At 30.9% G+C, this 17,840-nt stretch overlaps 1 protein-coding gene and 1 long non-coding RNA gene across 2 annotated transcripts; one reads left to right on the forward strand and one right to left on the reverse strand.

Annotated features, from left to right (window-relative positions):
- Window positions 1-176: 176 nt before the first annotated feature.
- Window positions 177-3,579, reverse strand: LOC111715633 (uncharacterized). The gene is made up of 3 exons (XR_002768277.1): window positions 3,337-3,579; window positions 1,548-1,598; window positions 177-209 (listed from the first exon to the last, which is right to left on the reverse strand). It is a non-coding gene; the product is annotated as an uncharacterized LOC111715633 (long non-coding RNA).
- A 3,220-nt stretch (window positions 3,580-6,799) lies between these two features.
- On the forward strand, window positions 6,800-16,121 carry LOC111715634 (MOB kinase activator 3C). The gene is made up of 10 exons (XM_023490982.1): window positions 6,800-6,880; window positions 7,651-7,726; window positions 7,831-7,904; window positions 8,945-8,998; window positions 9,147-9,210; window positions 11,298-11,361; window positions 12,065-12,141; window positions 12,320-12,390; window positions 14,039-14,105; window positions 15,464-16,121. Exons 1-10 carry the CDS (start codon window positions 6,819-6,821, stop codon window positions 15,539-15,541), a joined length of 687 nt encoding a protein of 228 aa, XP_023346750.1. The 5' UTR covers window positions 6,800-6,818; the 3' UTR covers window positions 15,542-16,121.
- Window positions 16,122-17,840: the final 1,719 nt, after the last annotated feature.

Raw genomic sequence — 17,840 nt, forward strand, 5'->3', positions numbered from 1 at the left:
ATTGTCCCTCATTTAGAATTGTTCATTGGGAATAAAATGTCTGATTATTTTTTTTTTAATTCAAACATTCTATAAAATGATCTTTCAGCCCAATCTAATAAACGAATTGAGTTTTTGGCACTGATTTTCAAATCCCTATAGCACTTCTGTATGCCGAGTCCATTAGCGCCTGATCCAATTAGGGTTCAGTCATCTGTTTGTTGTCTATTCTGAACCAATAGAAATATTATGGCGGTAACATCTATCTTTCTATCTATCTAATTATCCAATTAGAGTTATGAATCCGTATATCGGCGCTATAACAGTAAATGGAAATATTTACTTCTGCTGAAACTATATACATAATATATTCTCTTTGGTTATTATCATTATTGTCCCAACAAATAATCATATGTTTAAAATTAGATTAAAATTAAAATTAAAATTAGAATACCACACAAAATTATCCTTATCATATGATGATCATAGTTTTAAGGGGCAAATTGTATTTTATTATAGCAAGGAGATCTAAATCAATTTCTGATGAACGTCTTCAATATTGTCAATAATCAATAATGTGATACTTGCGTTTTAAAAAGCGCATACTTTAATATTTGTTAGAAGATGCAAGGTCAGATTTACAACGGTACCCTTACAAATTTTGCCTGATCAAGTAGGAATTGGATATTCATGTTTTTGTTTATTAAAGCAGTTTATTTATTTGTGGCTTCTTTACTAAAGTGACTTCCGCATTTATTGCTTATAAGACCTTTTGTAATGGGTTGACGATTTAACATTTGTATAGGGTTAACGTTTTAACATTTGTAAAGGGTTAACGTTTTAACATTTGTAAAGGGTTAACGTTTTAACATTAGTAAAGGGTTAACGTTTTAACATTTGCATAGGGTTACTGCTTTATTATTTGTAACTGGTTAACGTGTTAACATTTGCATAGGGTTACTGTTTTATTATTTGTAACGGGTTAACGTTTTAACGTAATTGTAGGGTTAGCATTCTAACAGAGAAATAACGTCTATATCGATCGCTTTGGTTAGTTAAAACTTATATTAATTCAAATAAAAAAGTATTTCGCCATAAGTTAATATTTAATGATTTCATGCACGCACATTTTAATCTTAATCAAACTTTTGACCAAAGTTCATTAGTTTTCATACTATATCATTTTTTTTTGGTCTGAACTCCGAATATATATATATATATATATATATATATATATATATATTCGTAAGTAACGAAAGGGAAAATCCCCCCCCATTACTCCTTCCCAAACTCATTGCCCCTCCCCACATACGTTTTAGCACTTCCACCATGGTTAAAAATGTATCAAAAAGTCTTCAAAAAGTCCATAGCGAAAGGCTTATTATCAAAATTATAGGGCATAGGATTTCGCATTTTCACCTTCCATTGGGCGAATGAGACCCGGCTTTTCAATTATTTGGACCTAGTCAAATTAGCTGTTATGGAGTCGTATGTATGAAGCTCAATCATATTCATATTCATGAATACTGATAATATTTGCCCGATACTTTTAAATAATTTACCCTTACCTTATGTAACGGAAATTAAACATCTGGGCAACACACTGCAGTCTAATGGTTCTATGACAAAAGATGTTAGCTGTAAACGTGGTAAATCTATTTCTAAAATACATTCTCTTAATCAAGAATTTCATTATGCTAATACATCCACAGTGTTAAAATTGTATAATATATATACTTGTGATTTCTATGGCTCAAATCTCTGGGATTTATACAGTAGAGATGTTCAAAAACTTCTGAATTCATGGAACATTGCTATTCGCATTTTATTTGATCTACCCATTGAGCCCATTTCTAATGTTCCTCATATTAAAACAGTTTTATGCACTCGTTTTGTACAATTTGTGACCAGTTTATTAAATTGTCATAAGCTATGTATTCGACTTTTAGTAGATCTAAGTAACATGATTTAAGAACTGTTTTATGTAAAAATCTTGAATCTATTGCACAAGATTGTAATGTACAATCTAGAAATCTAACGAAATTTTGCGTGAAATAAAATATGATATACAATCATATTCCTTTAGACCAAGAAAGAAAATTACCCATTCTTCATGAATTACTGAAAGTTAAAGAAGATAATTTGTTCTAAACAACTTTGATGATAATGAGATCGCAACCATGATCAACTTTTTATGGTCCGACTAGAAACTATATTTATATATTATACTTTATTCTTGTTTTTGTCTTATCATATTGTACCATTTTACCTTTGTGTACGAAATAAATCTATAATAATAATATAAGTAGTGTATCCCCCTCCTATGTGAGTCTAGGTGAGCAATCGTATGTATACACATTTCAGATTTAATTTAAGCTTATTTTACGAGGAATTAGAATATTGTAAAATATAAAGGTTGATTACTATGATATATGATTAATATTAACTGCAGTGTTATTGCACATATACCTTCCTTCTGTTTAATCTAATAAGTATTGATTTATATATATATATATATAAGTATGGTGAAAAACAAGACATTATTCCTACAGGAAGTTTTTATCGTACTTTGGGGTTCAATCATTTACACCCAATTTACAACGGTACCCTTAAAAGCTTTGTCTGATCAAGTATGGAAATAGATATCGATTTTTATAATTTTGAAAACTGATTATTTTCAATTATGGTTTTTCTACCAAAGTGACTTACGCATTTGTATAGTTACGAAAAACAAATATTTATTTGCATTAAACACTATTAAACCCAGAAAACGCCAATATCTTCCACTTTAATGATCAGATAAAGGTTTCAATGGTGACACTGTGAATCGGGTATTGTCATCTTTGCTTGGAGGTCATCTTAAAATGACGCTTACAGGCCCTCTTTAAGAAAAGGACATTTTTTTGAGAAATATTTTATGTAAACTCTAAATATCTTAGCGACAAACTCTTAGCGACGTGTTTGCAGTGCAAATAGCAAAAAAATATTTTTGAAAGTTTGAAAAAAAAAATCACTTAGCGCTGTATTTTTGACATTAATGGTTAAAACACAATTTTTTTTTCGATGTGATTTTATTATTTCAGAACTTTCTACGCAGTTTTGTAAAATTGTCCTTATTTTATATGATTGTGAAGAAACACAATATCAAGTAATATTGTTTTCTCTTTCACTTTAGCCAACATATTTTATGAACATTTTGCTTGGGCGAAGAAACAAATTTAAAAAGTCTGATACACTCTCCACTAAAAGCTACTTTATCTTCGGTCAGAGAACTGCAGAGTGCAGAAAGTTTAGTTGAGGGTAGAGAAATTGTATATTATTGCGTAAGATGCAATCTATGGATCAGTTTTTAATTACCTGATTCCCTGGTGTTTAACTATTTTACATATTCCATGTTTAATTTGTCAAAACGATCATTTATTTACTAATTTAATAAACTGTAATAAATGATCTATTTGTGTCCAATTAAGCTGATCGAATTGACACTTAATTGGGGAAATTTCCAATGGGAAATAAATAATGAATAGTAAAATTTCACTTAGGAAATTCCAAAGGGATGCTGCCCTTGGGAAAATACCTTTGGCCGTATTTTCACCCATGTTTCCCTTTGCATTTCTCTGGTTAAACTGATCGGTGGTCAGAGGCCAAATTCCCCGCACACCTGCTGAACCAACGGCAGATCAGCGGCAGATTTTAGACCAATCAAAGGTCAAAACTGCCGCCAGAGGAGAAAAGTGACTGTAGGAGAATTCAGTATGTAATTTTTGAAGCTTTCTCCTGGTTTAATGGCGCAATATATCTAGAATCAAGGACATGGGCAGTTAAGCTTTAATTATATGAAAAGGTTGGAAATATGTCGAAATGGGCATGATAGTAGCTTGGGTCAAACTTGAATCGATTAATCGGACCAAACCACCGTATGATTTCGTCAATCAGTTGCGACGGATCAAAATCTCTGAATAAAATGCAATAAACATTAGACATAGCAGTATAGTATACTGACATACTGACAATCAGAAGTTTTGCATGAACCACAAATTGTTCTAAAACAAGTTTCAATTTGATTTTAGCTTGAGCTTTTTTCTGCAGAGATTTAGATGTTTTGAAATTCTTTCAACTTTGCAATTAAGCAAGTTTGATTTTCTCAATAATAAGGGGAACATGAGGAGCTCTAGCTCCGCAGAGTCAGGATAGAATGAACTTTTTTCCTAGGTTAAGATAAATTAAAGTAAAAGATTTGTCAAATCCTCATAATAACTTCGTACACTACATGCACTACATCGGTAAAAATGTTTATCAATTAACTATATATATTAGGTCTTCAAAAGTTGTACAAAAATTCTTTCCACTCTTTCCGTAAAAAATGTCAACAGAGTCTTCAAAGTATGACATTTTTTAAAAAAATAAAACAACACTTTTTTGTTTAAGATAGTAGCCGGCAATATATGGAAGTTGAACTGAGAATGTAGTATTGTGGAGATTTATTTGGATTTATTTGAGACCTATGTGACGTTTTTAGGGTGCATATTTGTTCAGCAAGAGCGCAATTTCAATTGTTAAAATCCTCATAGATTGTTCATTTTGCAGGATTGATTTTGAGAATCGGGTTAATAACGACGAAAAATGAAGTAAAAATTCTACAGTAAATTAATTAGTTGTTTAGGAACAGGTTGAGAAAATAAAAATTAAACTTTATCACCGAAAATGAGTAATCTTATTCAGTTATAAGTTTCTATAATGTCTTCTGAAATTTTTATTGAAAAGACCACATTTGAAGAATATAAAGAAATCTGCGAACAAATTCACAACGAATAAGAAATTCAATATAGTGATGAAAAAGAAATAATTAAGTCTAACATTGATTTATTGAGAAAATGTCAATTGAGAAATATGTTCCTAAACATCTAATTAGTTTGTTGTAGATTTTTTTTTTATTTTGAACGTCGACTTTATGCTCAAACTCAGTAATTATACATCATTAAAAGTTTTATATGTCTTAAATGAATCCTAAAAAATGTCTCCACAATACTACATTCTCAGTTCAACTAACCATACATTGCCGGTCACTCCCTTTAACAGTGCAGATATTCTTTAAAGTAGAATTCAGCGGGAAATAGTTCAACCTCTTGATTTTCAAATGATCGACATTTTATTAATTTCAGGGGTCAATTTGGAAAAATTTCTTTAAGTCAAGTTTGTCTGGAAACATAGAAATTGGTATTTCCGACGATCATATTTCAATCATATCTAATTTTATATTAAACAACTTAATTTATTATTGAACATCATACGTAAAATGTGAGTAAAGGTTAAAAAACCCGGCGATTTTTGAAAAACTTCTTTCAATAAGATCTTTGAATTTGAAGTATTATTGTTTTGATGCGCCTTGATAATGTTGTTTGGGATACAAAATGTATTTAAACATTGTTCTATCTTTAAAATGACGAATCTATGACGAAAACAAAAATTTCACGTTTTATCGTCGGCAGCAAATAAATGCAAAATACAAAATGTTTAGGATTTGTTTTAATTTTCTCTGAAGAAAGCACATTGAAACACTTTTTGAGGGGTTAAACCCCCCCCCCCCCTGGGGATCGGGGGGTGCAAGGGGGAGTCAAATTGACTGACATTTAATGAAATGAAAAATGAAAATCTAGATAATTATCGTTATCATAAAATTATAGAACGTGGAAAGTTCTGCTTGTTATCAAATCTATAATACTTCCTAGTTCTAGCAGTAAACTTCGTTTATAAACATTTAAACATTTCATTTATTTAGTTCAGGTTAATTTTGGTGCTTTGAACTTCGGCTCTTCTTTAATCAGTTTTATCTTAGTTATTAGTTTAAAGGGAGTGACCGGCTATATAAGGTAGTTGAACTGAGTATGCAGTGTTGTGGAAAACTTCTTTAGGATTCATTTGAGACATATTTCACTTTTCAAAAGTCTGTATATCCTGAGTTTGAGCTCAAATTCGACGTTCAAAACTCCTGATTTGGGGGTGGATACGCTTTCAGAATTAGCAACGTCGAAATGTAAAAATATTCTACAATAAATTACAGACGTCATGTTTAGGAACATTTTGAGAAAATAAAAATTAATCTTATCATCGAAAATAAGTAATCTTGTTCAATTATTAGTTTCTATTATCTCATTATTCTAGTTTCACGATATTCACAAAGATCTTCGCAGATTTTCTATAATTATTATTGAAAAGACGACAGTTAAAGAATTTGAAGAAATCTGCGAATAAATTCAAAGAAAATTAGAAATTCAATATAATAATGAAAACGAAATAATCGATTTTAGCATTAATTTATTGACAAATTTCTTTTTTGAAATATGTTCCTATTAGTCATCTAAGTAGATTACTGTATAATTTTTACTTTATTTTTCGTTGTCGTTATTTAATAATTTAAAAAAAACTAATTCTGAAAGCGTATCCACCCCCCAATCAGGAGTTTTGAACGTCGAATTTGCGCTCAAACTCAGGATTTACAGATCTTTAAAAAGTGAAATATGTCTCAAATGAATTCTAAAGAAGTTTTCGACAGCACTGCATACTCAATTCAATTACCTTACCTAGCCGTTCACTCCCTTTAAGTTAGTTTGTTCAAGTTAGTTCTCAGGTTTTGTTCTAAAGAGCGTCACAAATGAATCAAAATCTTACTAAATCTTATTAAACAATTTTTTTATTCATTTATCCAATTCCAAAGCATGACTCGTGGATTTATTTACCGAATCGAGTAGGAAAATGATCGCAAAAAGATTGAGTAGACGATCACTCTGTTCCTATGCAAAATTGTGCTCTCTTTAGATATTATATTTATAATAATAAAAATGAAGAAGGTTGCATTTATGCTCTCAAAATCTGATGCTGCTACATCCAAAGTTAAAAAAAGGTATTAACCTTATATTTTTACAGGAAATCTATTACAAAAATAAATTATTTTTCACTATAAATTGCTGCTATTATTAGACAAAGTAAATTAGATTTTTAAGAATAAAACATTTTTGTTACTTTTTTGATAACTGCTCACTCAATGACGTACTTGTCAGCGATAGGAAACTCTTTAGATTTCAGAAGACGATATTTGTGGTCAAAACACAACAAATGTTTATTTACTTAGCTATATGTTTGTTCAACAACGGAGGTTTGATCATAAAACGATTTGTTTGTTCAAAAACAATATGTTTGTTCATAAAACAATGTTTATTAAGATACTTAACGATAGTTCACAAAATGATATGTTTGTTATTATAACGATATTTTTGTTCATAAAACGATATGTTTGTTCATAAAACAATAGGTTTTTTCATAAAACAATGTTTATTTAGATACTTAACGATAGTTGGCAAAATGATATGTTTGTTAAAAAACGATATTTGTTCTCAAAACAATATGTTTGTTCATAAAACGATATGTTTTTATAGATACTTAACGATATTTTTGTTAAAAAAGGATATGTTTTTTAAAAAAATGATATGTTTGTTCAGAATATGATATGCATGTTTACAAAACGATATGTTTGTTCACAAAACGATAAGTTTGTTCATAAAACGATATATTTAAAAAAAACGATATGTTCATAATAAAACAAAAGTGTTTGTTCACAAAACGATATGTTTTTTATATAACGATATGTTCATAATAAGACGAAGGTGTGTTCAGATATGAACGAGGAAGTCATAGATACAGTTTATATAAACATTCAACAACAAATGCAGATGCGGGGGTTAATGTAAAGGTAAAAATTACCAAAAAAAAACATTTTAAAACTTTTTACAATTAATTATTTTCAAATTTAGTCAATCCTAAAATATTTCAAATATTTAAAAAAGTACAATCTAGGATTTGGTAAGATTGCCCCCTAACGAGGATTTAAATGATTTTCTAGCAACCAATCTAGTTGATTTCTATAACAGGTAAAAAATAATAGTTTTGAAATTTTTAAAGTGTAATAAATGTTAAATTCATGTTTAAACATAAAAGAGCAAAGAAAGATAATTTTCATGAAAAAGGTATCAATTATACTTAATGATGACGTAAAAAGAAAATTACAAAAATATTATCAATCATAAAGCTGTTTTCATTCAATTATTATAATTAATTCTGTAATATTAATAATAGAAAATGTAGAGTTGAATATATCACATCCATTCCAATTATTATTGGAAAAGAAAGGGGGTATAGGATAAAACCTGAGAATCTCAGGCGTAGAATGATAAATATATATTGATAATATTATTACATATAATCCGTATAGTCCGTATTAAAGGGACAGTAAAGGAAAAAAGAAAGGGGGTATAGAATAAAACCTGAGAATCTCAGGCGTAGAATGATACATATATAATGATAATATTATTACATATAATCCGTATAGTCCGTATTAAGTCACAATCATTTTAGCTAATGACAGTGCAGTATCGTTGTCACGTGGTACAGACGGAAATCACGTGACCAGTATACTGAACTACCATTGACTGAAGTACTGGTGACGTAATACGAACTATACGGATTAAATGTAATAATATTATCAATTATAAAAAATGAAAAATAAGAATTAAATAATTATAACAGGAGCAAACCTGAGATTTTGAGGTTGCTGTGAGATATAGTTGTTTTCAGATTGTTGAATATGATCTGTTTAATGCTACAACTTTTATTCAAAATCTGACATATGTCCTTTTTGGTATAATTTTGACACCGTTTTATATCAATTTCTCGAGACAGAAACATCAGATAGATGTCTTATATGTATCGTTCAAAACCTGAGATTCTCTGGTTTTATCCTATACACTCTTTCATTTTTCCTTTACAGTCTCTTTAATGCAACAAAATAAAATTACTCGAATTAATATTTTTTCCTGAAAAAGAATATTTTTTACAAACTTTTGTCGTCTTCGAAACGTTCCAAATTTGCAATACATTTCAAAAGCTGTTGAACACAATTCTGTTTGTTTAGAATAAAACTGTTGTACAGTACTGTTGTGGAGGAATCTGATGTTTACAAAACAAAGTAAGAGGTTATATGTACTATACACCGAGTAAAATCCAGCTTCCGATATTTTGTTGTATGTTTCTCTGTATTATTCTAGTAATTTTAGAAGGACAATGTAGTTGGAATTAACTCTTGTCCCTATAAGACATAATTGGTTTTCTCACAGGGCATGTTCTGAAGAAAGCTGTCCTAAAATGTCTGGTGGTCCCAAATATGAATATTTATGGCAGGTATGCAATTATGAAGGAAATCTGTAAAATCTTAGGAAAATATTCCTGCGTCTTTATGATACAATTATAAAGCTGCATGCACTAATAACATAAATAATGGGGTGTGACACCATTTCTCGTTAGATCACTGAAGTTAGGCACACTTGTCAACAGTCAGTAACTGAATTGGCGTCCAGACTGGTGTTCACGGGTTCGATTCCCGTACTCCACACAAACCTTTGGTTTCAATAATATCTGACAGCTATGACCACCTGACGAATGTTAAGAGGACAGAGGGGCGGCTATCAACAACTCTCGCAGCGAAAGGGGGCGTGCTTTCTACTCAACAAAAAATAAGTTTTAAATTGATTGATCCCAGTGAATGATGATGAAGAGAGGAAAGGTTGACAAGCAGGGAGAGTCTATGGTTGCCAGCTATAGGTATCCAATCCGGGCTTACAGATGTTAGGGAGCAATGAGTGTGATGTTTCCTGTCTGTAAGGCACCCGCGGGCCTCATTCCTGTATATCAAAAGAATTCCTACACTCTATTATTCTTAGGCCTAAGAAGCCCTTAGGCAGCTGGAATCTTGTCAACCCTCTTCTCAGGATGAATGAAGCGTGGATGGATGAATGTGCTGCCGGATTATAATCCATGGCAAATTAATGTAAACCCATACAACACCAAACTTTCCCAATAGAAAAATTCCGAGATTTGATCGTAACAACCCGATCATGTCCTGGGGAAAAAAATCTTTATTAAAAAAATAACATAAATAGACCTGTAGAGTGATTGGTTTTGGGAAATATCAATTTCGATTTATATTCATATTTTTATGTTTTAACTTATTACTCTTAAAGACACACATTAGGGTGAATTTAAAGGGACTGATTACGTAATTTATAATGACCCTATCAATCTATTTATGAACTAGGATCATGGTGTAATCACTGTTCTTCTTTCCACAAGTTGATTTATTTACTTGTGGGGGTTTACGAAAAAATTGAAGAAATTGTGAACATTAAACTCTTAATCATAGATCCTAAACACGACGATATTCCACATTATTGATCAGATTAAGGTTTACAAGGTTATATTGTGAATAGGCCATGGTCCTTTTTAAATAGAGTGACACTGAAAATTATAACGACAATTCCTTAAAGCATATGTACATGTGTACAATGACATGTAGTTGATGTACAGAGCCCTAAACTTTAGTGAGACTATCATAATAAAACCCAGTATCGGGAACCCGGTTTCATAAAAGGTAGTTCTGTAGAAACAAATATTTTTTTTAAAGAAAAATATTTGATGTGGTTTCTGTATATTGTCTTTTTCTTTTCTGATTTCTTAAAGTAAAATCTACCCAAATTCAGAAAAAAATCTAGGCATTTTTGTTTGATGATGTAAACAAACTTAATGATTTTTAAATTTTTATTTTTATTTTATTTTGCAAAGCTTGAATTCTTATCCAGGATGATATTGTTTGATCTTTTTAAAGAGTAGATTTAAGCAATATTTTATTTAAAGGGACTGTGGACACAATTTCTAGTGACCCTTCATTTCTAGTGTAGTATGTGTCCAATTCACACATGCTACACAAGGTTTAAAGGGGGTACCGTTGTGAATCATACACGTTACTGTACAAATGTTAGGTCACTTTTATATTATATATATGTATCTTATCTTATCTTATTATCTTATTTTTATTGAAATTTCAATTTGTCTGTCTGCCTGTCCGTTTGTAAACAATAACCGTCTAAACGGCTGAACCGATCGAGCCCAATTTTTTTGGCATTTCACATGACCCCTAGGAGGGTTTCTGAACCATCGAAGTTAAAAACTTTGCTTAAGCAAAATTAAAAATCATAATTTTTTGAAAATATTCTAATTGAAAACTAAAAATTCCGCGAAAATTTAAGAATTATTCAAAATGCCGACTTTCAGAGCAAAAACTAAAATAGTTGTGAGGAAAGGGGGGACGTAGCGACCTAAAACCCTAGAAATTTAAATATTAATTACAGAACCTTTAAATTCATCGAATTCATCGATACAAAAAAAAAGCAAAATAGAATATTCAAAATTTCAAAACAAAAATCATTTTCAAGGACGATAAAAGAAACAAGAAACCTGTTCAAATGACTGCCCCAGATTACATCATCACATTAATTGGTATATGGTCTAAAACAATTACTATCAAAGTTTCAGAAAAAATTGGAAATCATGTAAATAGTCATTCCTTTATAAAAAGCTGGTTTTTAATTTTTGGTATGCAACAATTTTCATTTGATCCCGCCCCTTTTAAAAATAATAATAAATAATAAAAATAATTTGTTATTTTTTATAAAGGAATGTCATTTACTCTCATACAAATTAGAATCAATGGAAATTAAAACCCCCTCGTGGGATTCAATGATAAACCTGTTCAAAAGTTACATCATCACATTAATTGGTATATGGTCTAAAACAATTACTAATAAAGTTTTAGAAAAATTTGGGAAACATGTAAATAGTCAGTTTTCACTAAAGTGCGCTTAAAGATTCAGAAAGATTCGGAGAACCACTTAGTAAGGTAGGGCTCCACCTTAGTGTTAACAAAATAATAGTTTAGACCCTTGTAATACTGAACAGTAAGTTCTTCTTGCGATAAATTATATTTTTTAGAATGTTTCCGTTCAATATTATGTTTTTATACATTTTAATCTTTCCAGTATCATCACTTTTTAGAAAAATAAATAAAAAATGTTGCTTTACATTTGGGACTTTTTTGTTGGAACATTTTTTAAAATGTGGTTGTAACACGAAAACTCTTGTTCAGAATGCATTTAATTCCTCACATTTGTTTAAACAAAAAATAAATGATAAACTATTTGAGAATGGGTTGATGATATAATTAACGACGAGCAAGTGTTTCCCTCCTGTGACGATGTCCCTTTTCCGAAAAATTTCAAGGACTTTTTTCAAACTTAAACTATTTTCGGAAATATTCTCTTTAAAGCTGTTTAGTTTTTAAATCGTATTATCTAATCTTAAATTTTCTAGTTAAATATAGAAATAAAGAGTTATTATTTTTGATAAAATAACATGAATGAATTTTTAAAAAGCACGTTTGAAAATAAGTAGAATCCAGGATGTTATTTCAAGAATATTCCGTCGACTGTATCGAGTGTTTGTACACATTTACTATCATCATTTCGATAGGTAAGATAAACAAATAGTTTACACACAAAATATTCACGAAATCCAACGAAAGGAATTGAGTCTTTGCCACAAACTTCGATTTTCTAATTACTATATCTTGGCAACCCGATGGTGTAAACCTTTGATATTTAAAATTTAATAGCTTTATATATCTAAAGGTTTTATACGACATTGGGTTGCAAAGATAAAGGAATTAAAGAATCAGTGCTTGTGACAAAAACTCATTTCCGTTACACAAAACAAGGGTATTATGGGTTTAAAAGGATCCTTTCTATGTTAATCCGTTTTTTGGTAAAATATCCCTCTGAAGCTTCAGTAAGACCCATAAAAGTGTGGAATAGGAAGATGACGCTGATGTGCATTTGATGTTGTTGAAGAACATCTTTTTACCAAAAAACTTGAAAATCAGCTTGTTACGTCAAATGAATCTAAATACAATTGCACAATTGCTGTGTTTCATGATCATTCGACTATTTTAAATCATAACTGAGTTTAGAGTCACCTTCCTATTCCACAGTTTTATGGCTCTCACTGTGTACAACAAAGGCTGTGTAAAGGATTAAAGTTTGTTTTATGAAAGGACAAGAACAATAAACCCCTTGGTTTGGTAAACTTTGAAACACTAGAAATAAAACATATTGTTTAAACAAAGATACAGCTCAGATATATTGGGGAGGGGAAAGGGTTTGGCCGAGTCGGGGGGGGGGGGGCGGCATTGAATTTAGGCTTCATACCAATAATTTACATTTGTTTCAATGCATAAACTAAAAATGAAATCAACCTCCTCCGCTCCCTACAACCTTAAAGCTCAGCTGCCATGATATATATAAATATTAGGGGGGGGGGGGTTCTGGCTTTTTATTGCTTAAAGCCAGAGAGAATGAAAATTTAACATAAAACATAATGTATATAAAAGAGGAAAGGGCATTCTTGTTTGTTTAGTTGATTGAATCCTTAGGGAATTGCAAAGAAAAGTTTAATTAAATTTAATTTTGGATTTATTATAGATTATGTTTTTTTATCCAGATAATTTAATTTAAAAATTTGAATTAATTTAAAACGGGGTAATATCTTATAATTTATATATAATGTTATTAATGTTATGATAAGAACTACAAATTTACAATTTAAGTTTAGTGTAAAGAGCAATAGTTCCATGATTCTATCAAAATGAACTGAAGCTAAGGAAATATAAATAGATTGGTCATATATTTGCGTTAAAATAAAATGTTAAAGGGAGTGTTAGCGTAATTGCAAAGATGGCAATGCCCGAATATCATCGGTACTCTTAAAAGTGTTGTGTGATCAAAAATGAATTAGATATTACATGTATTTGTTTATTCAAACTGTTTTTTTTCATTTGTGGTTTCTGTTTATAAGTAACAATTGAGAAGTTAACAGAATTAAACACTTTTTGAATCAGAAAAACGACGTTATCTTTCACATTTTTGATCAGATTTTGGTGTCAAGGGTACCGTTGTAAATCCGGCATTGCGTTAAAAAAATTCGTTATCTGATCTTTTTAAGGTAAAACTATGTCTTCAATATTTGGGATATATTTCTTTTTCAATCTATAACTGCAACGTCAAAACATGTAAATCCGGGAATAGAGATTCCACAAATGGCTTCTTAAGCATACTCTTTACAGACTGAATGAGATTAAAGCTGAGGTGCATGCTAATGCTCTTTACAAGCAGTTCTACTGCCTTTCTAAGGTATTAAGCAGTTCTACTGCCTTTCTAAGATATAAAACAATTATACTGCCTTTCTTAGGTCTAAAATCATTTAAGGAAAGGGGTTATTAAGTTGGATGTTAGGTAGTTTCCCAAAGAATTTTTCCCAAGTGACAGGTTCCCCAGAGTATTTTCCCAAGTGGCAACTTCCCCAGGGTATTTTCCCAAGTAGCAACTTCCCATCCCATCCTAACTAGCCCATCCTAGCCGCAGCGCTCGGCCGAAATTGCAGCATGCGGCGCCTCTGAAGGCATAACCTAACCTTTGGGAAGTTGCCGCTTGGGAAATTGCACATTTGGGAAATTGCTAATTGGGAAATTGTCACTTGGGAGAATGCCTTTGGGAAAGTACCGAACATTTTAGGTTGTACTGCAAAAGTACAACCTAATAATAAAGTTTACTGTCGGAGTACAACCTAATAATAAAGTTTACTGTCGGAGTACAACCTAATAATAAAGTTTACTGTCGGAGTACAACCTAACAATAAAGTGTACTGTAGGAGTACAACATAATAATAAAGTGTACTGCATGAGTACAACCTAATAATAAATTGTACTGTAGGAGTACAACCTAATCATAAATTGTACTGTAGGAGTACAACCTAATAATAAAGTGTACTGTAGGAGTAAAACCTAATAATAAAGTGTACTGTCGGAGTACAACCTAATAATAAATTGTACTCTAGGAGTACAACCTAATAATAAATTCTACTGTCGGAGTACAACCTAATAATAAAGTGTACTGTAGGAGTAAAACCTAATAATAAAGTGTACTGTCGGAGTACAACCTAATAATAAATTGTACTCTAGGAGTACAACCTAATAATAAATTCTACTGTCGGAGTACAACCTAATAATAAAGTGTACTGTAGGAGTAAAACCTAATAATAAAGTGTACTGTCGGAGTACAACCTAATAATAAATTGTACTCTAGGAGTACAACCTAATAATAAATTCTACTGTCGGAGTACAACCTAATAATAAAGTGTACTGTAGGAGTAAAACCTAATAATAAAGTGTACTGTCGGAGTACAACCTAATAATAAATTGTACTCTAGGAGTACAACCTAATAATAAATTCAACTGTCGGAGTACAACCTAATAATAAAGTGTACTGTAGGAGTAAAACCTAATAATAAAGTGTACTGGATGAGTACAATCTAATTATAAAGTGTACTGCATGAATACAATCTAATTATAAAGTGTACTGCAGCAGTACAACCTTATAATAACGTGTACTGTAGGAGTACAAACTTATAACAAAGTGTGTTGAATGAGTACATATAACCTATTTATAAATTGTACTGCATGAGTACAACATATTAACTACGTGTACTGCAGGAGTACAACCTGATATCTGCTAAGGATTATGAGCCTCTACAGGACCTGACTAGAAGAATATGTTCTGATGTTAAATAACAAATGTTCTAATTGTTATGATTGTACAATTGCATATTAAATGCAACTTAAGATATTTAATATTTTTGTTTCTTTTTTAAATTATTAAAGACGCGTAAGAAATATTTGTTTGATATGAAACGCAAGCTGGAGTACTCGGCGTTGCCCTGACCATTAGTCAGTCATAGTTACTAAGACCGTTTATCTACGCTTGGTATTTAATTGTGATTTAGCGAACTGTACGTGGAATTACATTTTTTGGTTGCCTATGTCACCCATGGGTTTGTCACCCAAATGTAGCCAACTATAGCTTACATATATATTCATATATATTACCAAAGAATTTAATGACCTAGATATTAAGTTGAAACCTAGTGAACGTCTTACATAAGTCAAAATATATGTCTTACAGTCCCTTTAATTGGTCTTATTATTCTACAGCAATTTTATCATAACTTTGATAAATTCAGATAAATGTAAATATTATCTTAATATTTTATAATATTTATTATAGCGTATAATTGATCCATACGGTTTATTAAACAACGTATTTGTATCAAATATGAAACAAATCCTGAAAGCTTAAAATTCATTTAACAGATGTTATTATTTACTTGCTTTAAATACAGATTTTATCAAATTGATTGTATTTATGTCTGCTCGTGTGTGTGTCTGTTTGTTTGTCATACAGAGATCGATTCAAGAGAAACCTGAAAGGAGGAGGAGGATCATCTGATCACTTGATCATCTGATAATCTGATCACTTGATCATCTGATTACTTGATCGTCTAATCACTTGATCATCTGATCACTTGATCATCTGCTCACTTGATCATCTGATCACTTGATCATCTGATCACTTGATCATCTGATCACTTGATCGTCTGATCACTTGATTATCTGATCACTTGATCGTCTGATCACTTGATCATCTGATCACCTGATCTAGCTGATCACTTGATCTAGCTGATCACTTGATCTAGCTGATCACTTGATCTAGCTGATCACTTGATCTAGCTGATCACTAGATCATCTGATCACTTGATCATCTGATCACTTGATCTTCTGATCACTTGATCATCTTATCACTTGATCTAGCTGATCAATTGATCACTAGCTGATCACTTGATTACCAGCTGATCCCTTTATCACTAGCTGATCACTTTATCACTAGCTGATCACTTGATCTAGCTGATCATTTGATCACTAGCTGATCACTTGAGCTCTAGCTGATCATTTGAGCACTAGCTGATCACTTGATCACTAGCTGATCACTTGATCACTAGCTGATCACTTGATCATTCGCTGATCACTTGATCGCTAGGTAATCACTTGATCACTAGCTGATCACTTAATAACTAGCTGATCACTTGATCACTATAAGCTGATTACTTGATTACTAACTGATCACTTCTTTTGATATAATCGCCTAACACCGTATCTAAAATAATATTTTTTCTGTACAATGTGACCTAAAATAAAAGAGAAAGCATTTAAAAAAAATTGTCATAATGCATAATTACACCAGTTAATGGGGCTGACTGTTTTTATAACTAGGGCAAGAGAAATTAAAACAATTTTTTTAAAAATAAAACGCAAAACGCAGTTTTTGCAACTTTTTCCGGTTTCTTTTAAAACTTTTAAAAAATGCAGAAAAACTTTTCTCTTAAATTTTGATTTTATTGTAAAATGAGTTTTTTTTGTCTGCTACCGGAAGTATTTTTGTTTTTACGGAATCGATTTCATGAAAATTTCTCTTTATCTTCAGTTACAATTTAGAATTACGGAGCATGTGAGTTCAAAAGTAATTTGTATAATGTGTTGTATCTCCATATAAATTTGGCTTGTCTGTCTGTTTCTCTGTTTGCCTGAATACAATAAACATCAAAACGGTTGAATCACGGAAGTTTATGAAGAGTCGAAGTTGAATTATTTTGCCCAGAAAAAATACGCCATGTTGCTATACGTAGCTGTTTCTATACGTTGGATTTCTATTAGGTTTGACGCCAAAACCGGCGTCAAACCTTATAGAAATCCTACGCATAGAAACCGCTACGTATAGCAACATGGGGTATTTTCCGGGAGACCATTTTTTATATTTTTGAGAAATTAAATAATCAGTGTAAAGTAGATATAATTTTCATAAAATCCAATTTTATCTAAATGGTAAAACGGAATTATTTGAAATCATATTTGCATTACTGGAGAACTTTTTAATACTTTCGAGAAATTTTTTTTCTCTAAAAATAGAACTGAAGATAGAATTTTTTTAAAATATTTTTTTAAATAGTAACATCCAAATTTATGTTTAACCATATAA

The sequence above is a fragment of the Eurytemora carolleeae genome, unplaced genomic scaffold (genome assembly GCF_000591075.1).
Source record: "Eurytemora carolleeae unplaced genomic scaffold, Eaff_2.0 scaffold1827, whole genome shotgun sequence".
Lineage (NCBI taxonomy): Eukaryota > Metazoa > Arthropoda > Copepoda > Calanoida > Temoridae > Eurytemora > Eurytemora carolleeae.

What these genes read in the sequence shown, in the direction of transcription:
- LOC111715634 (XM_023490982.1), top strand. Translation starts at nt 6,819, where the DNA reads ATGAAGAAGGTTGCATTTATGCTCTCAAAATCTGATGCTGCTACATCC. An exon ending in ACATCCAAAGTTAAAAAAAG is followed by an intron (nt 6,881 to 7,650) that starts GTATTAACCTTA and finishes AGGTGTGTTCAG; the next exon opens with ATATGAACGAGGAAGTCATA. An exon ending in TACTATCATCATTTCGATAG is followed by an intron (nt 12,391 to 14,038) that starts GTAAGATAAACA and finishes TACTCTTTACAG; the next exon opens with ACTGAATGAGATTAAAGCTG.